The sequence below is a fragment of the Nymphalis io genome, chromosome 16 (genome assembly GCF_905147045.1).
Source record: "Nymphalis io chromosome 16, ilAglIoxx1.1, whole genome shotgun sequence".
Lineage (NCBI taxonomy): Eukaryota > Metazoa > Arthropoda > Insecta > Lepidoptera > Nymphalidae > Nymphalis > Nymphalis io.
In genome coordinates, this window is record NC_065903.1 from 3,442,258 (window position 1) to 3,469,566 (window position 27,309).

The window sequence follows — 27,309 nt, forward strand, 5'->3', positions numbered from 1 at the left end:
AGCATAATGAAGTCCCTGATTTATGAGCTAGATTAGACCTGTATTACAGAAATCAGTTTTTTTTGGACAGTTTTCACCAATGAACAGAGTGATTTATGGATGGTTTTATGAAAATTGGCTGATATATTACGGTGATTGTTTAATTTTTCAGAAAACATCATAACGAATGGAAGTTTTACTGGCGTACGCCGCGTAAGCCAATAGTCATGTTATGTATTATGATATAAACATGTTATTTAGACCCTTATTTGACCCGTGCGAAGCCGTGACTAATAAATGATATAATTTGTATAAATGTTCAATTATACGTTTATATATCCATACTCTAGAATTAGTGTTTACTGTATCCAAGGTTATTTTAAAATAAAAAATATTTTAAATTTGGTCTGTAAGACGTGATACTCTGATATACTTCAAAATGGTTATTTTAAAAACCAAATGTACTATAGTATCTGTATTTTAATTGATCGTTTTACTGATTAAAAATAATCTGAACAAATGACAATAATAAAGTAATACACACGTTGATTTTGATAACCCTGTTTCTAAAACATAATTCAAAATTTATTTATGTTAATAGTATAATGTTTGTTATTCTTAATTTTATAACAACACATACAATTTGAGAGATTTGTTTCTAATATCGTTAGGAATTCGTTATGACTTTGTCCCTTAGGTTTAATCGAAATAAATAAGATCCTATCAAAATTGCTTATTAAGTTTTTGAATTGATGGTAGTAAAATTACAATGGAGCCGCTTTATATCTTCATTACGTCATTGAAAATATATAAAAGTATTACATAGTATTTTGCCGATGTTTCTATATGATCCGACTAGACATGATATCGTTTTTTGATTTATTTGATACGATACGAATACGATTATGTTAAATATTAATACACAAAAGCAACAAAAGTACACAGCACGGTTATATGTGACTGTGAAAAATGATAAATTATTTATTTATCGTGTAACAAAATTGAAATATTTTTGCGTCAGTGGTCTTTCAAACGTTTTATACATATTTATCGTTGCAAGCGAATATAACCTTGAATTTTTGCTATCGCTGAGCTAAACTCGACTGTATCATATTATCAATAAATTTGTTTGTTATTATATGTACAAATAGCATTTATCTGATGTGCAATTCGTTGAATTTACGAAATGCATATAAAATAATAAAGTGCGGCATTATGATTAGACGTAAAAGTGAAAAAAAATAATTTCGGAAATGTCTGTTGTTTATTATAATAATAATAATAAGAAGAATAAGTAATGTTTTATAATAAAAAAAATACTATAGGTATATTTAGTTGTAAGGCAGTACCGCTAAATATAGCATTAATGTGTTCCGGTTTTAAGCATAGATGAACGAGTGTAACTACTGGCACAGGAGACGAAATATCTTAGATCCTATGGTTGGTGGCACATCTATTTCTATGGCCGAAGATGACCACACGTCAGATGCACATATGCCAATCTACTTTACGGCTTAAAATAAATAATGTATTTACAAAAAATCTCAACGCTCTTATATTATTTAACTTATTTCATAAATTACATAATTTAGGTTCTTATTAAACTATTAATTAAAAATTGATAACGAATATCAGCTGTTCATATCAAAGAAAGAAAAACAGTGAAGTATTTGTTTTTATGTGTATTTTAAATTTGAATATTCAAAAGGGCATTACATAAGAAAAAAATTATCGAAAACGTTTTATACAATACTGTAGTGAAACTTAACAAACAAATATTGCCTTACAAATATTTGTGTTTTGGCACGCGTTATTTGTATAGTTGGCGCTAAAAAGTCATTTGCGCATTAAATGGGTAATTCTCTTTATTTAATGCCTCGTTATCGCCTCGATGCTCACGTAAGAGATTACGAACCAGACAAACCGGGAAGTACTATAAGTTTAAACACTAAGATACAATTTAAAAAAAAAAAACGAACTTTTTGTAAAGAGTTTATCAAAATCTTAAAAATTTCCGCATTACTGATGATAAATTTTATTTCTAAAGTAGATTTGTTTCTATGATTGTAATATACTGTTTGTGCGGATGACAATTCCAGTTTTCTAGCTTTTGCTAGAATTTACTTAGCTGTAGATGTGTGTAAAGGTTACTGTCGCAAACATCTTTATGTATATCCTAATAAATACGGAGACGATTATCAAACCAATATACATAAAACTCATATACATACCTGAAGATGCAGCACGTTACGGCGATTTTAGTATACATATAATATTATAACATAAATGGTTGCACTTCGTAGTTTTACCCGTTGTACGTTTAGACTATTAATACGTGAAGCGTGAATTTCATGTTCTTTTTTTTTATAGAATAGGAAGGCGGACGAGCATATGGGGCACCTAATAGTAAGTGGTCACCAAACGCCTTGTCTAAGGAGACAATGGCATTGTAAGAAATGTCAACCATCGCTTACATAGCCAATGCGCCACCAACCTTGGGAACTAAGATGTTATGTCACTTGTGCCTGTAATTACACTGGCTCGCTCACCCTTCAAACCGGAACACAACAATATCAAGTATTGTTGTTTTGCGGTAGAATATCTGATGAGTGGGTGGACCAGACGAGCTTGCACAAAGCCCTACCACCGGTAAATCTTGTTAAATAATAATATTCTCGATAAAGCTGCAGGTTGCAGATCCGATGTGGTGATTCCATTGTGGTGATGATTCGTGTTGTACCCACTGATCGGCTCGATTAAAAGTTATTGGGGTATCTATCTATCAAGAAAACTTTTATTAGTAGCCGGAAGCTAGAAGTTGGTAATGTTTACACTTGCCTCAGAAAGCTCGTAAAGATTATAACGCTATTGGTCCTGTGTCTGAACTCTCTCCGGCCGTATAGGATTTGCCTTCACATCGAATTATGAAAGTGAGCAATTAATTACACAGTACACATTGTTTTTGTGTACTCACTCGTGTACTATAATAATATGACCTGACTTAGCGTTGCCGATATCACTCGAGACATCATCAAATAGCAACAAATAAACAGAAATATATAAGTTTCTATTGTAATTTGTTGGTTGTACCAAATAATAATGGCAAATACATGGTCTTAGCAATTGCATACATGTCAATCAATGCGTTGCTTAAAGTGAAAAATACATCGTACATGTACAAATCATGTATGTTCAAATATATCTTGACGTCGAAGAGATTTTAGACACGACATTATCTGATCTGAACTTTGCCTTTTAATGTACCAAAAGTAGAAACATGAAAAGTACGTGAAATGGTCTAGCAAGACTGTCATTTTGCAAAAAACCAAACGCATTGTTTCGTAAATATCGTTTATTATATAAATTACAATGCTAAATGCATTTCATTTTTTCGTAGCATTGTGACTGACGGTTTAAAATATACTTTATGTGGATCAAATTAAGCCGATGTAACGCATAGCTAGCTTGATATAACAGACGTGAATGAGATGACAAATATTGCATTTTCATTAGCTTGATGCAAATATACCATCGTAAAAGTCTACACCACATAAAAGTGGATTCCCATATATAATATTATTTATAGCATTTTCACTTTTAATTTGCATCTGCTCAAGTCCATTACCTGCTACTTGAGAGAACATTAAAATCTATCAGCTATTAATAGTGTATCGGACTTATCAACTATCGCCTGTATCTTATAACCATTTCATACTTTATCGCGTGTGGTAGGCAGTGGAAGGTTTCCTGTCTCAAGGCAGCAATTTGTGTCACGTGAATCTTTGACTTTTGATCGCGATAAAAATATCGAGATGTTGTATAATTGACGCTTTGAAGATTGATACGCCGATTGTGTGTTAGTGTCGAAGCTTTTAGTCGTTTTAAGATTTTCTTCGTTTGTATAATAAGGAGCGATAGTATATATAAAATATCTTAAAACTTGTGATGTAAGATATATATTAAGGTAGGTCGAGGCATTTATAGAATTTAATTAAATATTGCTACAGGCACAATGCACATCCTACTCTTAGAGAAGCAGTCCTCTAAAACTCTGTAACAAAAGAGGCCCTTTCCCAGCAAGCGGGACATTGTCTGCTATCACTGCTATAAGATTTGGCCCGTTACCAGTCTGTGTGATTAAATTGGCATAATTAAGTCTATTACAAAGACACGTACAATCGTTAACTGGCTTTCTTCGAGTTTCCACAATTAGCGCAATTTGTATTAACGCGTCTGTGATTGCAGATAACGTCTTACAGATTGTTGTGTTGTTTATAAAGCGGCGAGGTACCGTACCGTTTGTAAGTATATAAATCGTGTCATTGTTTAATTGATAGAAAAAAACTTTTTCTAAATATTATGCTACCAGAATTCGTATACCAACATCTTTAAGTAGATGAAAGTAATTTATATACACTTTTATATAATATAATATATTAGTGCTCTTCAATCCTTTCCTGAACGCGACTAAAACTTTTATCGCTACCAAATCGACTGTCGTAAATCCCAAGTCGCGGTCCATTGTTACCGTACAGCACTTATATGGGAGCGGCCAAAATAAATCACGAGCAAAACCATATCGGCACAATCGTTGACTATCGCTCGGATCGACTGCGGGCAACATCGAGAGATACGGGGTATTACGCTATTGAATTAGCATTACCGCTGTTCACAATATTGTTCCGGCTGAGTGCATGCCTCATTTATCATGGTCGTATTATTTTAATTTCTGTCGTGTCCGTATGAAGGGGACAGTCGGGATCGTGCGAGATCTTGGCTCCTGATAGTATTAGGTGCATAATCTTCACATCTTTGTTGACTTCGAACCCGACTGCCACCTGAGGATATGATGACCATATGATGCCATTAACGACGCTTTCGTTTAAGACTTACATTGTAAATGATAATCATAATAATTATAATCGTATTAATCCAATAATGTTTTTTGTCGTAGGTTCATCAGCGACCTGAATGATCTTCACGACTACGGCTCCACCTATTAAGTGTAAGTCGATAAAAATATTTTAAAGAATTCGTAATTTTTAATTGAAATCCTTATGTTTCCTTATATGAGATTTGTGACTAAAATTTCGACGAAACTTTTGATATCGCTTTAACACTATAACAAACATTTCTAATGGCGATAACATTCGTACCGAATGTATGTATATCAGACGATGACCTGAATACTACGTTTCGGTAAACAAACTCCTTCATTCAACTCGTCTACATCGATAAAACATACACAGCCCTTATCGATCAGAATTTGATGGGCTCTTCATTTATGTCAAGATATTTATTATCAATCAATATTATCGACGAACAAATAAAACTATTATTCAATTAAAGATACCTCGCGTCACATTTCGTGTCAATTATCATTTGACCGCGGGCACCCTGAAGCAATTGAAATAAACTCAATAAATCAGAGATATGTCGAATCGGATGTGTCGGTCGGATATTGAATAATAATTGGTGCACATAAGGCGGTTCGGACTGGCGTCACGATGGAGATTGTATCGGGGGAGCGTGCCGCATCCATCAGGTCGAGAGGGGCGCTATCTACGCCGATATCGCGTACAAACGATAACCATTGTCTTACCGGTCGATTATATCGGCGAAATTTGTGCTCGCCTCCGCCGTTTGTCTTTCGCCGCAAATGAGACGGGTAATGGGCGAAGCGACGGCGCATAAAAGGCGAGTTTCTGCTAAACTTTTGCCTAGTCATTAATATTCCGTGGGAACTTAACCTTATCAATGACAATGATTAGGAAATATTTCTATGTATTCTGTTTTACCTCAAAGATTAAATGTAAATATTTGTAAACACAAAATTACTTGAACTTCCTCGACCATATTAGCTTGGCTCTACCAAGCTGGATATCAATTTCAAGTAATTCTCAATATATTGGAATGAAATATGAAATCATTGATAGTAAATTATTAATTTATTCCCGAGGATGTTATACTTATACGGTCATTAATACGATACCATTTGCAATTGAACGGACGGTAAAGTTCATCGTCGGCCTGGACCACTTAATAGCATTAGCATCATTGTCTCGCGGTCATTAATAAGTGCTCGGACAGTTCTATTGGCCGCGCTCCATAATGGGCAGAGTTCTCTTCTGGTCTGATGTCACGAATTCGTATCCTAATAACCCTCGGGTGGTATATCGTCCTAGTATCTGATATTCGAAATTGTTAATGGCCGTGTTATTCTCATGCTCGGCTTAACTTATATCCGTTTCGAATCTGACACACAAGCTAATATTTCATGTTTATTATTACTAAGTACTATATAAATGTCGAGAAAGGAAGTCGAGATGGCCCAGTGGTAAGAACGCGTGAATCTTAACCGATGAACGTGGGTTCAAACCCGGGCAAGTACCTCTGAATTTTCATGTGCTTAATTTCTGTTATAATTCATCTCGTGCTTTTCGGTGAAGGAAAACATCGTGAGGAAACCTGCATGTGTCTAATTTCATCGAAATTCTGCCACATGTGTATTGCACCAACCCGCATTGGAGCAGCGTGGTGGAATAAGCTCCAAACCTTCTCCTCAAAAAAGGGAGAGGAGGCCTTAGCCCAGCAGTGGGACATTTACAGGCTGTTACTACTATATAAATGTACTTAAATTTTTGGTTGATATATTACTTTCATAATTGTATGGCTATAGTAAATGATTTTAAAATTAATTGAAGTAATTTTGGTATTTTTTTTGTATTGGGCCTTAGAAGTGTAGTGTAGTCGCTTAAAAAAATGGCGTATTAAAAATAACTTTGACTACACGAGCTTTGTCTTATAATTATTTAATTGTGAACTTCAATCCTAGTATCTCTGAAGCAAAATATGTACGTCAGAGATTTCTATGACGTTTGGGAAAAAACAGCTATAAATGACCTAAGTTTAAATTATATTCTTTGAGGTTCTCGTACATATTTACTAAGTTGACGCGTCGTTTAAATTGTGTGATTATTACCAGAATTATGCAATCTAATAGATCTCAGTACAGATACGTAAGTAATTTTAATGAACATTGTCAAAACTATTTATCGTAAAAAATCGTTAAATCATTTATATTTCATGATAATATGATTAAAAAAGCGTTATTGATTAAATTCATTTTCTATTTCTCCACATCCATCCAATCCACACAATGTAAATAAAGCCACTTACTTTGCTGGTGGTATATCATCAACGTCGACCAGATTTCATCAATCGACTCAACAGCTGTAAATCCAGTTAGCTGCATCGGCGCAAGCGCACGCGCCTGTCCGTCAATTACGCTCAATTAGCTCGTGATGCTCGCCTTTGATCCACCGACCCGTGTCAACCCGTGCTTCGGCTAACAGATGTGACTTTTTATAAACATGTGAACTCATTAAGGTATATTAGAATTTGGACAATACAATCTTTATTTGGCATTTAATTGGTAGCGAGGAACTTTTATACCTGATTTATCTCGACGTTTGCTTTTTTATAGACAGACGACTTATTATTATTTTCTCATATATTGTTATTTCTCTTGTCTCCTTTAACAACTTCGCACGTGTATTAGATTTAATTTGATTTGCACGAGCATTAAGTCATTAAAAACGCTTCTAGGAAGCGTTATTAATAATATTCATTATCTGAAGACAACAAGCGACATTCGCGGACGCCTGCGTTCATTTGTTATTACATGCCACGATAAAGTTGACGGTATATTTCTTAATTGCTTATTGCACGATACAGACACTATCGGTCCACTATTTCCAACATAATAAGCATTATCATAACAATAACATGCAAGTAACTAGCGGCTTCGAATGCTCATGTCGGCTACGATAACCTATACACCATCTCAGTTTCCTCTCGGTTTTGAGCGCGTCAACTTCGTTGTTTGTTTAACGATTTCATCTTTTTCTTTAAATATATTTAAGTGTGATATAAATTTTATTATATAATTACGTTATTCGTTTGCCGATTTGTTTTGTTTTAGTGGGATTTCGTATGCTGTAATTGAATATAGAATATTTATATTTAGGTGATTGTTTTTTTTTTTATTATAAATTATGAACACTGTAGAAATGTTTGATAAATGTATTATCAATTCTTACATCATTTATTCGGATATATTTTTTTAATTCTTGTCTAAGTAAAGCTTGTGTTGTATAGTTTTTCTTTAATTATTTTAATTCAAAATATAATTTTGTATTAATTTTACAATTGTCACCTAATATGATCTATGTTATCTCACGATCACAAAATAAACATGTCAGTTGAGCTAAGTTCTCTCTATCATTTTGCACAACAACTTTTATGTAACCATATTAAAAATAAGACATTTTCTTTGTGTCTAAAAAAGTAATGAACGATTTAAATCCTGATAGAACTTTTTGTATATAATTAGTCTATTGTTACAATGAACTATGGTGTGTATTATCGATGTTAAATTATCCGAGAGCGTTCGTACACGCTTCATTGACATTCTTTACATTTGAATGAATGGAACGGAACGGTATGGCATCTCAATTTTGTATCAGGTAACGTGTTGATCATTAATCAACACTAGTTTCTCCAAGGACGTAGGGTGGTATTTGTTTGATTTTGAAAGCATAGTATTACCGTGGTCTTGATTAGTTACATAGTAATTTATGTAGATGACAAAAAAGCGTGGAATTATTACTCGTTGATTTTCATTACGTGTTTATGTATTGTAAATCGTATATAACAGTATATATAGAGTTTCTATATATATTATTTTGGAAATGTAGAGATATTCTTTAAGAACTAACTCGAAGCTCAGCCTAAAAATAAAACATGTTCGTGAAATGACAAAACGTGATTGATATGCGACATTATAACATTTAATGAACTATATCAAATGTTTTTAGAGCTGTTGGTGATAGATTTATGTTTAGTTAACATTATTGAAATGTAAATTATATTCGAACGTATGTACTAGTAGGAGCCAGTTTGAATAAAGTATTTATTTTGAGTTGTTAACTTAGTTATTTACGACCTTACTTATAAATGTTGTCCAGCGGGTGATTAATCAAGCAATGATGTTGTCTCCTTTCGAATGTCAAATCAATGAACAGAAAAAGCAAAATCAATGTTTAAAAGACGCTAAGCAGCAACGTTTATAAATAAGGTCCTTAGTTATTAGTAATAGACATGAAAAAAAACGGTATAAGAAACATCCGATTGTTTCACTCAAATTGAATCTTGAAGTTTTTTTCATAATGATCGAGCTCAAAAATTATAGATAATATTAATTTTTAATAATAAGTACCTTGTTTTATTACAGAATAACTAACTTAAATAAACTTTACGGCTGTGTATTGTTACAAATAAAAACCATTATTAAAATATCAAAAATTAAATTAAATTATAAATATTCTATAATATAAAAATGTATGTAATATATTATATAAAAAGGTAACTTTTTGGTCTAATTATTAATATAACGGTAAGCAACAGATTATATATTTTTTCTTTTTTTTTTAAATTAAGGTAATCTATTATTTTAATCACAATCAAATGAACTTTACGTTTAATAGGATCTATCGGCCTTATTAATTTTGTTTAGCAGGTGATTAGTTAACAATGATGTCTTCTTTTTCAAATGTCAAACCAATGATGACAGAAAGAGCGAAATCAGTTTTTAACTAAACAACCGCTAAATAACGATTATAATTCATAAGTAAAGCCGACTATTATTACATTTATATATTCCGATTAAGTTAGATTGCCATATTTATTACTTTGGATAAATTATGTAGTGTGTACGTGCTAAAAGTTAAGTTATCAAAGGAGTATTGTAATATTTAATAATATACGAATTCTCTAATTTAAAAATATTTACGCTAAAAACTATAAATTGTAAGCATTTTGTATCACGCTGTTTTGTATCGTGAAATCCGTTATAATAATTGGTGTAAAACACGATGTTGGATTAACAGTGACGTTTTTTACTTTGGTGTAGTACCAAACATTTTTTTTTTTGTTTTTTAATATACATATATATCAATTATTATGTAAAATCACGGGCTTAAGTATAAAATTCTATACTCGATCAAGATGCTATTACAATGAGCGACGTAACAAGAGGAATCCGCAAGGAATTTTTCGTGCCTTTTAGAGAATTTTATTTCTTATGTTTGAATTCTCTACGCCGGTGTATGCATAGCATATGCAAATGTACACACGCCTTTATAAATGCTAGTGTAAAATAGAGCCGGTGTCACTCGTGTGACCCGCCGCCACTCGGAATATATTACCGTGAAAAATATTGTATTCGGTTGTGCGCGACGCCAATGGTAGCATTTTTGCCTTCAAACTTTTTGAATGGTTACCTAATATATATGTTGCTGACGTCGCGCACAAGTCTATTGTCAGGTTATAATTTTTTTTTTCATAATAACAAAAAAACTTATTTAATTTTTGTCTTCAATATGTTTTTCTTTGTAAATGAAGAACTGACAACAAATTGCTTATAAAGTAGTAAGATATTACTCAATTCGAGTAGAGATCGCGCACAGGTTTAAATATTATTATTTTGTTAAAATAAAAGACTTGGAAAAATTAAGAATTAAATAGTTTTTCGATTGTTACAACTATTTGTAGGTAATATATATTGCATTACTTGCAATTTTGTCGTTTGATGCGAATGTTGCATTGTTCATTTGGTATCATTTGTAGAGGTTAGTTAAGAAATTACGTTTTTCACAAATATATTTTAACTAATTACAAAAATCCGTATGAACTATTGAAGCGTACGCAACTTTTTCTTATTCTTGCTAAGAATTTTATGATGAAATAATTTGCAAATAATTTAATACATTACATATTGGTATAATTGGTACATTGGTGCAAATGGAATCTGGCAAATTGCTTCACCAACAATGATTGTTGTTAAAAAAAAATGTATAGACAGGTCAGGCATCTACCATCAAAAGAACAAACTCGGAACATCACTCATTGACGCGATGCAGTTTTCGTTTGTCGCTTAATTATAATTTTTATTGTCAAATTCCTTAAGACATCTGTGAAGTCTCTACGCTGTTACGTCTTATCGTAACGTCATTTGGTATTTTTACGTAATATCAGACATTTCGAAAATTAATTAATAAATAAAATTTGCATTCCTACGACTCGCTATTACATTAGCTGAGATATTGTGTAGAGTAATAAATATAATAAGCGGCAGATCAGTTCAGACATTATCAGTAAAATATCAATTTATTACAGAGTCAGCATGGTGGTGGTGCTGAACGGCGTCCTAGCGGACGAGTGTCCGACGTCCGTCCGGGCGTTGTTAGCAGCACACCCTGGCTATAGAGATGCAGCGGCACAGTTACTTGCGGCCGCGGCGAGGGTCGTTGGCCCGCCTGGTCTGCTATACGTAGGGCAGAGGGAGCTAGCGGCGGTTGTTCCACATGACAGTGAGTTTATAAAATTGACATATCTAGATTTGTACCTACTGATCAACATCATTGTAACACCATAATTTTGTATATGTATATATATTATTCATTATACTGAACGAATAAAAGTCTTATTTTTAAAAATCCAGTCTATTTTATAATCATGACATTAATTTTTTAATATTAAAGTAAATAAAACATTAAAGTATGATATACTTATACAAATATATAATTCTTTATGCCTAATGACTGCTAAGATAAAATCTTTTATTTGTATTTATTAAATTTAATAATATTATTATAAACGTTATTTTCGATAAGTGATAAATTATGAATGTATTTATAATTAAAAATATAATGAAATTCGAATTACATAAAATATGTTTTTAAATAACGATATTACATATTCTTATCTCTTAATTAATTTTGTTTTCAGAAAACGTTAGTATCATTGGATCAGATGACGCCACATCATGTATTATAGTTGTCGTCAGACACTCAGGTAATAATTTGAATAAACTCTATCTAGAAGTCGTTTTTTGACTCTAGAATTATTTTCCATCGAAGTTAGAAAAATAGTTTTCATCATTTTATAAGATTTTGTTTGATTCTAACCAAAAAATATAAGACTATCTGGTTATAATGTCCTCCAGACCGATTTCGGCCACGGCGGCCGGTCTCGAGAGAGATTAGCCAACTACACAGGAGATATTATAGTGCACAAGTGTGTGCTTTGAGTTTTACTCCAGTGTTTTTTTTAGGTTAAAACAGACTGATAAATATATTTTTTTTAATATTAAAATCAGAATATTTTTAACGCATGTATTATATATAACTTTGAATATTCATTTGACAAGTCGACTCTGCCTATTTAAACAATTAGTTAAATTAATTTCGCACACTTTGTTTAAAAAAACGTGTATAATCATAATACACAATGAGTCTAAGATTTCTTATATGTAAATCTTAATCGAAGGTCATGGTTTCAAATCCCGGCAATAAACACAGAGTTTTCTGTTGCTGAAGAGAGAACGTGCTGAGTACTGCTACTATCATTTGTTTTCACTATGATTTGTTGGTAGAACTTTGTGCAAGCCCGTCTGGGTAGGTACCACTGACTCATCATATATTCTATCGCTAAATAGCAATACTCAGTTTTGTTGTTGTCCGGCTTAAAAGATGAGTGAGTCAGTGTAAATAGAGGTACAAATAACATCTTAATTTCCAAGGTTTGTGACGCATTGGCGATGTCAGGGACAGTTACTATTTAGACAATGCCAATATCTATCGGCAGTTGTGACCTACTACCCAGTGGAACATTTCCTTCTCTGTTATTCTATATCAAATAAAAACTATACGGGCATAGCATGCTAAAATACAAACCTTATTTTAAACAGGGGAATTGCCTTATATCCTCTTAGCGGGATACTTAAGATATTTTATTGTTTTTAATAAAAATGTATCTATATTCTCAACAAAAAATATATCGTCATACGTCAGACATTGTCTCAATATACGAGAGCGATAGTTCATGAATAGATTATAAAAATGTATATAAACAACAATTTCTTCTATTTCAGGATCAGGCGCAGTATCACTCGCTCATCTAGATGGTTCTGGAACAGCGGAAGCAGCTGCAACTATGGTAGCTCGAGTGCAACAGTTAGCCGTAGGATATCCTGAAGGTCGGCTGGAATTGCAGCTCGTAGGTGGATTCACAGATCCCCATCGATACTCAGAAGAGCTGTTCGCTAACATCATGTGTAAGTATTTATAATAATAAAAAAAAATTGGTGATGGTCTTTACGACTTTTTATTGTCTACTGACTTTGTACAAACACGTCTGAGTTAGCGCCATCTAATCATTGGTTATGCTAACGATTTGAAGGATAAGTGAGTCAGTGTTATTAAAGTGTCATTTGACATATTTACGATGCACTGGCAATGTTTCTTACAATATCTATGGGCGATGGAGACTATTTCTATTTAGTAACCCAATTTTCACCTGCCTTCCACAATTTTGTTTTGATTTTCGTTCCGTCTGGTGCTGGGCATTGAAAGGTACAGCGTATGGATATCACTGCACTAACTCAACCAAGTTGCACTAGAGCAACCTAGCCTAGAGGGAGGTAGGTGTGATATAAAAAAGCAACCCATGTTTTTTCTTGGGATTCAAGCTGGCTTACACCAAATTTCATGGCAATTGTAATAGAACAAACTCAAACATTCAAAGATTATAAATTTCATCAACATTTTATTTTAACTATAACATTTATAAGCGTTTTATTTATTATTTAGTAATTAGTTAATCAATTACTAAAGAAGAAATATAAATATAACTTGTACAAAAAAACTAACAATGCGGCAAAACATTGCTAGTGCAATATCATACATAATCTCTTGAATTAGATAACTAAGCTATGAATGAACTGATAGTTTTATATTCTGCAATATCGCCAAATGATTCCTTGGTGATGTAATTCTTCATCTTGCCCTTATCCCACTACGTGGGGTCGGCACAACATGTACTTTCCTTCCACTTCTTTCTGCCACTCGTCATCTCAGTACATATCCCTTCAATACACATACCCTTTTTTACGCAATCCATCCACACCCCCGGCCTCCCCCAACCCCTATATCCATCAACATTCATACTCATCACCCCTCTAGTAACATGCTTTTCATCCCTCCTCATCACATACCTATACCACGCAAATCTATTAGTCTTCAATTTTTTTTCTTCGCCTTAAAAGAAAAAGAGGTCTTTGTCCATTAGGTAATTTTCAGATATAGTGTTTTCAATTCAAAAAGGCTAGCCTATTCTTTAAATGTTAACAACATCAGATTAATTAGTCACTTAATATATTTAGGCCCTATCTTCATTTACACGCTCGTATTGAGCAATAAATATCTTCAACTATGAGACACGAAGGTCACTCCCGTAACACGTCTGTCACGGTGCCAAATGAATGAAGCGAATTATTAGCGAAACGAAGCGTAGGTGTTCATTGTTAAATGTTATGTATTTCAATTAGAGTCCTAATCATGTATGCACTCGACTTATGAGATGTTATTATAGAATTAAAAAAACTCTAAGACTAATAGACTAAGGGAAATGAGGTGTAAAATTTACATTTTATTTTGATTTCAAGAGCTTTTAGTTATGTGTTGGACATCGGATAAAATATTATTGTTATGATATAAAAGTAAAAGAAACCTTTGAGAATTTTAATTAATATCAGACGTACAAAATTAATAACGTATATTTATCGCACAAAATTAAAGTGTGTCATTATATCATAAAATAAAAATAAAATATACTTTATTTTGATACCGATTTGTGTAAGTACTAATAACTCAATAATGTCCGATAAGAGATTACCCACCTTTTTTTTAATAAAATAGATTGTCATTTAGTCAAACGGGATAGAAAGTGACCACGTCGCGTCACGTCGTCATAACCAATGGCCATTCATATAACCATTCATTTCATAACCAATGAGCCAGCAACTTTAGGATCTAAGATATTAGGTCCCTTGTAGTTACACTGGCTCACTCAGTCTTCAAATTGGAACACAACAATTCTATGTATTTTGGCGGTTGAATGTGATGAGTTAGTGATACTTACCCAGACAGGCTTGCACAAAGATCTACCAATAAGTAAAGCTGTAGAAGGTTTTCTACAGCTGGGAATATCACCACTTTATAATAGTTACTGTATAGTATTGGATGTCTTCTGACAGTTTTCTTAACGATATTTTTATGTTCCTTAGAACGTTTGTTAAAATTATGTGAAATCTGTTACAGTATCGTTTCACCGTCTCTCTGAAGAAATCGACTTAACCCTCGCTTGCTGTTGTGAGTTAAACACAGCTTTAGGAGGTGGATCTCCGGCACCTCTCGTCACAGGTGTCGGGGTGGACATTCGCGCTGGTGATTTGTTCCCAGCGAACTTCCCTGACAAGGGGCCGGAACAGCCCCTTCGAGGTGCTAGACATATTACTGGCGGATTACACTCCGCACAGGTATGTACAAGTTTTTTTTTTTAATTAAAGGCCGCAAATTTATGATTTAAAAGTCGTAAATATTAGTTCATAGAATTATGTTTTCATTGAGTTTTTAAATAGTACAAAATATAATCTTCATGGCAGTTTAAAAACGCTAAATATCCATAAATCCATCTATACCCATTTACAGAGGCTACAATTTTTAAACTACCACCTAGTCAGAATGTTTCTAACATAATTTCCCTAGATCAGCAAGGGATTGTGCATAATAACGTGGAGCTATGCATTTGGTTCAGGCCCGTTCACATCATGTAACCTCCTTATTTGAAAAAATAATATAATTCAAATGTAATTATAATCGTGTTAAATTGGAAAGATTACCCATACGATTTAATTTTTTGTTATAATCTTTATTTTGTAAATGGACATTCGTCTCAAACTCAAATGTAATGGAGATTGGAATTATCTAATGGTGGTAGGGCTTTGTGCAAGCTCGTCTGGGTAGGTACCACCCAATCATGAGATATTTTACCGCGAAACAGCAGTACTTGGTATTGTTGCGTTCCGATTTGAAGGATGATTAAGCCAGTGTAATCACAAATACAAGGGACATAAACTCTTAGTTCCCAAGGTTGGTGGCGCGTTGGCAATGTAAGCGATGGTTAACATTTCTTACAATACCAATGTATATAGCCGTTGGTGACCACTTACTAACAGGTGACCCATATGCTAGTCCGCCTGACTTTTCTATGGAAAAAAAATCCCGACATTCTTCAAATTTAAAGACGATAATGGCAAATATTTGTTTTTTGTTATGTATTACTAAGATAATACTTCAATATTTGTGTGGACCTATTGTTGAAGTTTAAGCAAATTCATCGATATTAGTAAAGCCTGCGTAGCCAATAATTTGTGCACACTGCACAATAACAGTAAAAATATATATAATCGACTTGACTTTTGTTAACAAAGATGTAAATTTAATTGTTCCGTTACAATATACTTTACTTAATATTAACACTATATATTTATATTATTTTGTTTGTATCTTGTCTTCTTTATTTAAGCAGAAAGTATACAAAGAATACGACTTTAAGTCGGTGATATCACCGAAATACTTGTATGTGAAAATTATAAATATTGAGGACGAATTGATAAATTAAACTATAATAACAGTTTCTTATTTAATTTCTAACTTAATCTATTCACGGATAATGATGCCTGAAATAATATAATAATGCTTCTAATTGATCCAATTAAAATTTATAAATATAAATCTTTAATTATGCAGTTTTTTGGTTATCATGATACTTACTATTGGAATTCGGTAGTATTTCTATAAAAACTCTTGTTAGATTTCTTAATGAAGGCGGCTTATATTTTCTTACACGTGACATTACATTAATTAATAACGAAAAAAAAACAATGCCACTAGCGGCAGAAAACAAAAACAACTCACTCGTTTATGAAGGCAGTCCGCAACAAAACGTTTACAAAGACACCTATGAACTACTTTATAAATTTAAATTTTATTCAACACTTACAACAAAAGTGTTTGCTCATGTCTTGATTACTTTAATAACACAGGTACTGGACATATACGACAATGGTGTAGGCATGCTACGCATCGGCCCATTTAACTACGAGCCCCTACGAGGCGTGGACCTCTGGTTGGAGCAATCTGACGACTTTATACTCCAGCATCTCAGTACCACACCAGCGGTAGAAGCTCCCCACTTCGTTCACAATGTACGTATTGAACACACAAGTTTATTTTTGAAGATCGGCTATTTTCGAATGTAAACTATTAATATTTACTTGTTCGATTGAGATCGGGGCTTTAACAAAATCAGATAATCAGAAGCCGAGGAGTAGCAAGCCTTGAGTAGCTAACTTTATTTATAAACTGAATATTACATTTTGAAATTATTGCATATACATATATCCTCTGTAATTCATATCTTAAGATTTATGCATTGGCATCATAACTATTAATTTATGCATTTCGAATGCCAAAAGAACATTATACATCAATCTTAAGACGCCTATAAATGTTACACTATGTATAAATCCAGAAATTTCTGGAACAGTTTTAATTTGCATAAACTCTACCTATTCATAATATGTATATTTATAACTTGGTTAAATTATGTGCGACATAGTAATATAATTTATCTATTATTTATCAAGTGTATATTGCAATATTTTAAATAACATTTTTGTCATGAATAGTTGGTAGTAGTACATTGTGCAAGCCCGTCTGAGTACCACCACCCACTTATCACATATTCTACCGTCAAACAGCGATTCTTAGTATTGTTATGTTTCGGTTTGAAGCGTGAATGAGCCAGTGTAACTACAGGCACAAGGGACATAACATCTTAGTTCCATTGGCGTTGTAAGTTTTGGTCAATATATCCTACAGCACCAATGTCTATGGGCGGTGGTGCAGTCATCAGGTGACCTTTTTACCAGTCTGTCTATCTATTTTAGATAATATATATCTATATCTCTTCCAGATACGTGTTACTTTAAAATTCATTCAGCAACACCCGTTCCCAGCTGTGACAGTGTTCCCGGACAATCGACCTCATTACTACCGACGTGATGAACAAACCGGTTGCTGGGTTCCTGTACGATTTTAGATCTTATCAATTTGTTATACAGTTTAAATTAGAAAATTACATACAAGGAATGGTTATGAAAAAAATATTACAATTAAGGAGGTATGAGTTGACAAAATAATATCCTCCGTGTTTTAACGACTTTTTATTTAATTTTTTTTTTGTTTTTGACGTTTATTATTTGTTGACAGGAGAATTAAAATTATGCGTTAAAAAATGAAATTTTATTAATCGATTTGTTTAGCTTAATGTATTTAGTCAAACGGAAATGCCGAACTGAGTATAGAAGGTATAGGTTTATGTAAATTTGCATGGCAAATACATTTAATAACAAAGACGTCTAATTTACCGTTGATTTGAAAAGGTTTTTTTTGCGCAAGTATATTTATGTGCTAAATCCATATATGGGCGAGCTGATTCCGCTCTGCTATTTTGACCTCTAAACTAATTTGTGGCAACTGTAAATATTGCTATTTCTTTCCTTTGTGTAACGTTAAGAAGGGATAGAAAGTATTTTAGTTCTATAAAGATTTTTAGACACAAAATTAGCACCAATATTTTGTTATATCGAGTATAAATTGTAACTATCTTAAAACCTTGTTTAATAATGAGCATATTAATTGCATTCCATTGTGATAGAGTAAAATAGATACTAAATATGGTATAACTTGATGACTATTATTGTTTGTAAAGCTCTATGACACTATTGTTTCATTAATTTATCGAAAGCAAAGGCAAAATAAATTGATTTATACACAAAATGTAATTGCTATAAATGTTTTTATTTGACTGTGTACGTAACTAGACATAGATATATATATTTTATTCATAATATGTTCACTGGTTTTCGGCTATTTTAGCAAGTTTATTTTTTAAAATATATATAAAATTGTCAGTTATTATATTATGTAAATATGTTTTAGAATTTTACTATAAGTTAAATATTATACATACATTAAAATAATGTATATTTTGACATATCAACTTGTAATAATAATGTTGTTAAAATTATTATCTGTAGTTTTTACTTCATATAATAGTTTTACCTGTGCGCTTTTAAATAAAAAAGTTAATCGTCTTTCTGAAAATGTTAATTATCTATTTCTTTTAATTACTATTCGAAAGCTCTTTATGTTCTTTCTGCAAAATAATTAAAATTAACATATAGTATAGTTTGGGTAATATTAACAGTTAAATAAAACGCTGTAAATATATTAGTTATTTAGAGATAATTAGATAATGGCGTTAATAGTTATTGTTTTTGTGAAATATAATGAATATATTGAAAGTTCAATAGTTGTTGGATGTTTTATTTTTAATAATATTAGTGCCTTGACGGAATTTATATACCTAATGTACATGCCGAATTTTTCTAATGTGTGTTAAATAGAATCGGATTCTTGCAATATTTTCGGTAATAAATATTGAACAAAAAATAGTCGACATAATTGACTTGGTCTTAGTATTTGGGGTCCTTTCATTGTGTAAGCATTTAGAAAGACCATTACAAAAAGTCGAACACTAATATTCCTTGATGTTCACGTATAAAATTGGGAAGACCAAAAAATTTACCAAAAATGCACATGGAACTTAAAGACTCAAATTCATTTTAATGATGTTATAATATTTTTGCGTTACTACGATTGTTTTTATTTTTTTAATATTAATATTTTTTAATTGTCTTATAATAAATTGATGAAGGAAAAAAGCATAACTTTTTTTTCATTTTCCTTTTCTTCAATTTACACCGTCTTGCTCCAGCAGCGCCATCTACATTTCATACATTTTGAGAGGCTCATAAACACTCAACACATCTACTGTATCTATACTACATAATATTGTGATATAGCAACATTGCACAACAGTTTTGAGTTTGACAGATTTAAACAACATAACATCACTTGACAGCTGATATATGTTTTCTAGCGATCAAGTGCTCTCAATCAAGTTTATTGTTATAATTGTTGCTGTGGCGTTATAATTAATTATTGAAAATACGTTTTAAAAGTGTTAAATAAAAGAAAAATGGAAAAGCAAGTATATACAGAGCAACCCCCGCCTTACTCGGCGACCGTGCCACCACCACCAGGTATTTTTTTCCTTTTGTAAATGTTATTGAAAAGTGACATGAATCACAATACAGTTTTATGATAAGCAAAAGTATTATTGCACCACCCTTATATCGTTTTGTTATATTTCCGTTTAACTTTATCATTTTAGAATAGACAAGTAGACCCAATAAAAAAAATAAGATTTGATCTTTGAAATCATAAATTGTTTGATTGGAAATATAATTAGCAATTAGAAATTGCCAGAATTTTCCTTGTTCTTGCTTCGAATTAGACGTTTTTCAAACAATATTTAGTCGTGAAATCTTATAAAAACATTATTTTACATTTTTTTTGTTGATATAACTTTTATCACAATTATTAATTTATGATGATTGAATGTTTCGAAATTTTAAAAGGTTTTAACAGCCTTGATTATAGTTGAAAAAAAATCATAATAACTTAATAAATAATCTCAACTGTGTAGGGAACTGGATAATATAATGATAAGGATTATAAGATCTGAGTACAGTAATTAAAAATTAATATAAAAGTGCCAATATTGTTGCAAACAATCTCTTAACTAATTTATAAGATAATGCTTGCTATCCTTTTTAAACTCACACATTTCAAAGAGATAGCAATATTTTAAAAGCTCTGTCAAGTAATCCAGTTTAATGTTGGTATGTAACAGAATTTCATATAGAACAATTTCAATTAACAAAAATAAATACAACAATGCATCAAATTCTATTGTCCTGAACATGCAATGTTTTACTTAAATGTCACTAGTAAATATGGATTACAATGAGTTCAGATATTCTTTATGTATTACTGAATAAATTCTCATTATTCTGATATAATGTGAATATATTCTGATTTGTGCAAGTTTACTAAATATTTGGTAGGCTACCTAACACCAATAATTTTTGAGAAAACAAAAGCATGCCTGAGGACAATAGACAAATAGACATATTTCGTCTCCCACAACATACAAGGGTAGGCTAAGGCTCTATTTTATTTTGGAACCACACAATGACAGACAGAACCCAAAAATGTTACATACAAGTTTAATATATTATGTATATTAACAAAATGTTTATATTGGCTATGACTTTGAGGAAATAAAATAATCTTCGTAATTTTCATTATAGTGAAAATGATATGATGGTATACATGATGACTGTCCATATATTGTTTTATTGTCCATATATGTGTTTGTGTTTTGTGAAATATCACAATAGCATTATTTATTGTTTTTACATGTAGACTCCATTTTGTTTGTTTTTAGTTATGCTCTTTTGTAAATAATATATTTGTAATTCAGTCATATCTAGTCATATTAATAATATTGTGGTTTGTCATTTCAGGGCCACAAGGTTATCCACACCCCCAGCCGCAACCACAACCACAACCACAACCACAACCTGCACAAGGGGCGTTTCCCCCACCACCACCAGGTTACACTCCGTATGGTACAACACCACAAGCAAATGCATATCTACCCAACTATGGCGCAACTAATATTATAATACAACCTCCCATAATAGCAGTTGGTGCTTGTCCTGCCTGCCGAGTAGGTATACTTGAAGATGACTTTACTTGTCTCGGAATTTTATGTGCTATCCTCTTCTTTCCTTTGGGTATCTTGTGCTGTCTCGCATTGAAAAATAGAAGGTGCTCAAATTGTGGTGCTATGTTTGGATAGAATTGGGATAACTCGAAAATATCTCAAAGGCTCCATACTTGAGGGTGTTGTTTGTGCTACTTAACATAGAGTTTGGTAAATATTAAGTGAGTTGAATATACATCGGGACAACTTTATTTAAAAAAAATATGTTTTATAACATACACCTACGCTAGAATCACAAGGCTTAATCATTAATTGTAACTCATTGTTAAAGTGCACAAACATGAATAATGATTAAAAAATATTACCGTCCAATTTTTCATATTAGATAGATTATCATAATAAATGGGTACAATATTTTTTTTTCAAGTAAAACTGTTGAATTGTTAAATAAACTGTATGGAGCCAGAAATGAAATCACATCACTTGTTTTGTATCACAGAAAGCATTATTGTATAAAAATGAATGTTTTACTGGATGGACTCACTGTCAACCCATTATAAACTTCGTAATTTTCTTCATTTCCTATTAATAGTGGTAATGTACTTGAGTTTGAGCCCTCAAATGTCCTGAGAGCAAAGTCCTTTTCTCTTAAGAAGATTTTAAGATTATTCCACAATGTATGTAATATGCTTATGGCCACTATTTATTTAGAAAAATATTTTTGAAATTCAATATTCATATCATCCAGAATGACCATTATACTACCTGCTGGATTACCTAAGAATAAAAGTGCTTTGTGTTGCTATATGATAAGAGGCAGTAGGTTCACAAAGAAAAATCAAATGTAACCATGTCAACCTAATAGAAAAGTGATATAATTTGGTGATTGTATAAATAAAATATAACTGTAGTGTGGCTAACATTTAAAAATAAAGTTTTATAATTAGGTTGACAAAATAAGAATTAACTGATTATAGTAATAAAAAACAAATATATATTACAAGTTCTTAAGGTAAAATAAAATGATTGATTTTACCCATAATTTGTTTTGTGATATTATGAAATGTGAATATGTTATCTAAATTGATTGCGGCGACTTAAGTCTAACATATTTCTACAAATTTCTTTATAGTCAAGCGTTAACAAAGATAAAAAAGTTATTTCGTATGTAAATACATGAATAATGTTTTCCAATTCCTCTATATGGGATCTTTGGTTACAAAAAAAGAAGTTAATTTTACTACTAAGATAGTTAAAGACCATTATTTCTACATTGAACTCATATTTTTCATAACCATTCCACTTTTAATGTTGAAAGTAAAAATTAGTGCCATGACAGTTACAATAATATTAATAAAAATGTGATTATCTCCGTTAACAATACTTATTGCAATTAAATTTGTTCAAATAATATTTTATCAAAGTTATTATAAGCTTTACAATTAATAAGCAATAATTACAATATAATCTTAGAGTTTACGTATGTGCAATTTCAGAAAAATTAACCTTAATGTCAATTAGTAAAACTACATTTTATTTCGATGGCCTCATATTAAATGTCATTATTATAGTTCACTTTAAAAGAATTTTCAAAAAATTTCATTATATAGACATTGATATGTTTATTATGGTGCTTCCACAGATATATATAGGCCTCTGCATCTCTGACAGATGATTTAAGCGGCATCGCGAAGGCACTTGCGTTCATGACTGAAAAGACCAATGCGAGAGAGGATCCTTCGGCCGCACTTCCGACAAGTGTATGCGCCCCCAGATGGGCGGGGGTTTTAAGCCCGCTCATGACGCCTAGTGCGTTTTTCTTTTAGTAATTTAAACCAGTCATTGTCATGCTTTGATTGACCTTCGTGAATAAGGCGTCGCCACTTGGCACGGTCCTCTGCCAGTTCCTCCCATCGATTGCTAGGGATGTTAAACGCAACTAAATTACGCTTAGCGCAATCTTTGTAATGGAGCATAGGCCGCCCAACAGACCTCTTTGCATCCACAACCTCTCCCAGTAGTATTTGCATTGGAAGACGAGTCTGCTCCATTCGATGCACGTGTCCCAGCCACCGTAACCGTTTTTTTTTTGAGATTGGCCATGATGCTAGGCAGCTGTGCTTCGCCTAGAACAGACTCGTTTGTCACGCGATCCTGCCATGTGATGCCCAGAATGTTCCGAAGACAGCGCAAGTGAAATGTGTTTAGTCGGCGTTCTTGTTTTGCGTACGTTGTCCACGTTTCTGCTGCATACAAGAGTGTGCTTAGGACACATGATAGGTAAACAAGCATTTTCGTTTTTACCGTAAGGTGTCTGTTATCCCAAGCCCTTGTACAGAGCCTCCCGAACGTAGAGGCTGCTTTGCCGATGCGGAAGTCGATCTCTGCATCAAACGAGAGATTGCTCGACAAATGCGACCCAAGGTAGCAAAATTTGTTAACCACCTGTAAAGGTGCGCCTATAAGCAAGATGACTGGTTGCTCTAAACATCCTTGCCCTAAAATAACGGTCTTCTTGCAGTTTATGGACATTGAAAAGAGGTCGCACGCTCTGACAAATTTGTCCATTAGACTCTGTAGTTGAGCTTGGTCATGAGCAACGAAGGCAGCGTCGTCAGCGAAGAGGAGACTGTCTACAAATAGGTCCTCCCTGTGGCGTTTGGACTTGAGCATTGAGATGTTGTACAGCCTACCGTCGGTTCGCGTGTGTAAGTGGATGCCTTGCTGTTCATCTCCAAAAGCAACCTTCAGAAGCACCGAGAAGAATATTCCGAACAAGGTGGGGGCCAGTGCACAACCTTGACGAACACCACGGCGTACGTCGAATGGCGTGGATGTGTTGCCATTGTGCAGGACGGTGACTTCCATACCTTCGTGGAACGATTGCACTATCCTTAGGAGTTTTGGGGGGCATCCAATTCTGATCTCATCTCAATCTCATCTGAATCAATCTCTGAATCAATCTCTGCTCACGGAGTCAAAAGCCTTGTTTAGGTCTACAAATGCAATGACTAGGGGGATATGTTGCTCCCTATACTTTTCTTGTAGCTGTGTGAGTGAAAATATCACGTCGACAGTTGACCGTTGGGACCTAAAACCACATTGTGCCTCAGGTAATATTGTTGTCATTTGTTTGGGTTTAACTTGTGTTGTCATTAATTATACTGGACAAATATAATATGGATATTGGCCGGTTAACATATTCTTAACGCACTATCGAATAATGGGCCAAAATAAAGTGTGGTCAATCACCGAATATAATTGTTCTGTTTTTATATTTTGTTTTATTACAAAATTAAACTGGAGTAACAATAGTGTGGAAAGCACCCTAATGAAAAAATGGTTTACTAATGTTTAGAAAAACGAAAATTTTATTTTGTTCCTTTAAATAATAAAAGGGTTTTGCATAGTGTTTTTCAGTATCGTAAAATATTTTATGAAACTATTCAAAAAATGAGTGTCATCGTGAAAGGAAGTTATTTATGATATTGCATTATGATTATTCTTTACATTGTCATTACATTAAGTTTTCTTAGTTGGGTGTATTTGGTATAAATTAAATGGTAATTTCATCAAAACATTATATTGTCTTACAATATTTATTTGGACTTTAGGATTAAATATGAATGTTATTACAAGTTTGTCATTCTTAGTCTCATTAATAATAAGAAATTAATAAGTCAGTTTAATATGATAAAAAATTGTTGCCGTATTCATTGATTTATAAAAATAGTTATTAGGAATATTTTAGTCATATCATAAGAGATAATTATATTGTTTATTGTTATAAATATATTTTAATAATATGTAAATCATATTTTTTTTCATTAAAATATATGCATTAAGATATAACATTTAAAGTAACATTTTCCACTAAAAGATATAGAAATTAAGTTGATTACATTTCCTATTCATATGTTTTACGTTCAAGTTAATATAAAAATACTGTTGTTTCATAACAGATTAAATATAATCATTACATACATATTTCTTATTGAAGTACTAAGTATATTTAAGTATTTTCGATAAAAAATATCTGGAAATAACTAACATAAAATAAACTAAAGAATAAAACCATATAAATTGGAGGTATTCTTCGACGTTATATTGATTATATAAATATTATTATTATATTATTTAAAAATGTCAGTTGTTATATTATCTATGGATATGGATATATGATTTATTAAATATAGTAATTGGCAGAGCATTATAATCTTTTTTTTAATCTGTGTTTTTAATGTTGTTTTATTGGTTTATAAAACATCGGGTGTGTGAAAAGTAGAAGGTTACAAATTAGCCAAATGCCTTTTATTATAAGAGATGTTATAAAATTATGTATATTACTTATTATAACTATAATATTATACAAATACGTCATTTATCAATGTTAAAATTACATTTGTATTGTAGATTTTCCAAATAAAGTTTGGACACAAATATTGTTTTATTTTATTACATTTACCCTAAATAATAAATGGATTAAAATATAGCAATAATTATGTTTTTTTTTAATTCAACACCTTCAAACAGAACAAGTAGAAGAGTGGAAGCTGCTGTCGGTAAGTATCGGTATTCCACTCGCTTGGAGCTGGCTTTCTACAAAGCCAAGTGGTATTTTCGCAATGTGACTATTAATAATGTTCGAAGGTTCTAGTATATGAGTTATTAAGGTAGTATTCATAAATGGTGGCCACAGTGGTGAAGACTCCGATATTGCAATAATTGTGCTTGTTTGTTTACATTCAAATCGGTTCTTTAAAAAAAAAGTTTATACATATTATACTTACATTATATTTACTTTACTTATTTTTGGAATTGTTATTAAAATAGTATGCTTGTCATACTTAATATGTAAAAATAAAACGTTAACTGAATTTAATTAGTTTCAAAAGAGCTTATAATAGCTTACACCAATAAAGAATATTTTAATTTTAATTACGATGTTCTACTTCGCTTTTTTTGATAAAGATTAGGGATACGAGGGCGGTTGGCTTATTTGATATTACGTAGTATGGCTGCAAGACCCTGATAACGGTAGTTCACTGCGCGGAAATATTGAATGAAGAAATCGTGTTGAAATTATTAATAGTTTGAGAAAGGTAACCTTATAATATTTTAACTAATAATAACGAACATTAAACTAGCCCTGATAATAATGCCACAATTAATGATTTTCAATACTGTTTACTTGGATTTTTTACGACAGTAAATATATGTAATACTATGTATAATTTTATATGATAAAACAAAGTATATACAAACTTGTCGGATTTTCATAATTTTGGTATATATAGTTATAGCAAATTCTTATGTTCATTTGTGTTTAGTTTAACTAAAATTAAGTCAACTTCGAATTTCATAATTGCAATGAATTCAAAAGTTAATTATTTTTTATTAAGTGAACTTTCTATTGGATCTTATCACCATCCAAGCCTTCTGCTACTTAAATATGGTATTTATAGATTCGCTCATATGTTTTGTCATTTAAATATACTAGAATAGCTAGTTGGTACCAAATTTTTGTAACCAAATAATTTAAAAGATTCGTTACTTATTAGTTTGATTTGAGTTTATAATTCATCTCGTGCTTGACGGTGAAGGAAAACATCGTGAGGATACCTGCATGTGTCTAATTTCATTGAAATTCTGCCACATGTGTAT

General features: G+C 32.1%; 2 protein-coding genes across 6 annotated transcripts in view; both read left to right on the top strand.

Annotated features, from left to right (window-relative positions):
• The window catches only part of LOC126774417 (protein N-terminal asparagine amidohydrolase), an 81,051-nt gene extending 61,728 nt beyond the window's left edge, over positions 1–19,323 (top strand). For 3 of the 5 annotated variants that reach the window (XM_050495940.1, XM_050495938.1, XM_050495942.1), the window contains 7 exons: positions 4,934–4,984; positions 11,218–11,411; positions 11,830–11,895; positions 12,974–13,156; positions 15,201–15,418; positions 16,988–17,149; positions 17,920–19,323. In XM_050495940.1, coding sequence (XP_050351897.1) covers positions 11,225–11,411; positions 11,830–11,895; positions 12,974–13,156; positions 15,201–15,418; positions 16,988–17,149; positions 17,920–18,045 — 942 coding nt within the window. In that variant the 5' untranslated portion in view covers positions 4,934–4,984; positions 11,218–11,224 and the 3' untranslated portion in view covers positions 18,046–19,323. Of the gene's footprint in view, positions 1–4,933; positions 4,985–7,834; positions 8,009–11,217; positions 11,412–11,829; positions 11,896–12,973; positions 13,157–15,200; positions 15,419–16,987; positions 17,150–17,919 lie in introns of those variants that run through there. The other 2 variants (XM_050495941.1, XM_050495939.1) reach the window with 2 other exon arrangements.
• A 602-nt stretch (positions 19,324–19,925) lies between these two features.
• On the top strand, positions 19,926–26,085 carry LOC126774435 (brain protein I3-like). The gene is made up of 2 exons (XM_050495963.1): positions 19,926–20,113; positions 21,443–26,085. The coding sequence occupies exons 1-2, from the start codon at positions 20,050–20,052 to the stop codon at positions 21,778–21,780; spliced, it is 402 nt and encodes a 133-aa protein (XP_050351920.1). The 5' UTR covers positions 19,926–20,049; the 3' UTR covers positions 21,781–26,085.
• The last annotated feature ends 1,224 nt before the right edge of the window (positions 26,086–27,309 follow it).

What these genes read in the sequence shown, in the direction of transcription:
- LOC126774435 (XM_050495963.1), top strand. Translation starts at nt 20,050, where the DNA reads ATGGAAAAGCAAGTATATACAGAGCAACCCCCGCCTTACTCGGCGACC. An exon ending in GACCGTGCCACCACCACCAG is followed by an intron (nt 20,114 to 21,442) that starts GTATTTTTTTCC and finishes TTGTCATTTCAG; the next exon opens with GGCCACAAGGTTATCCACAC.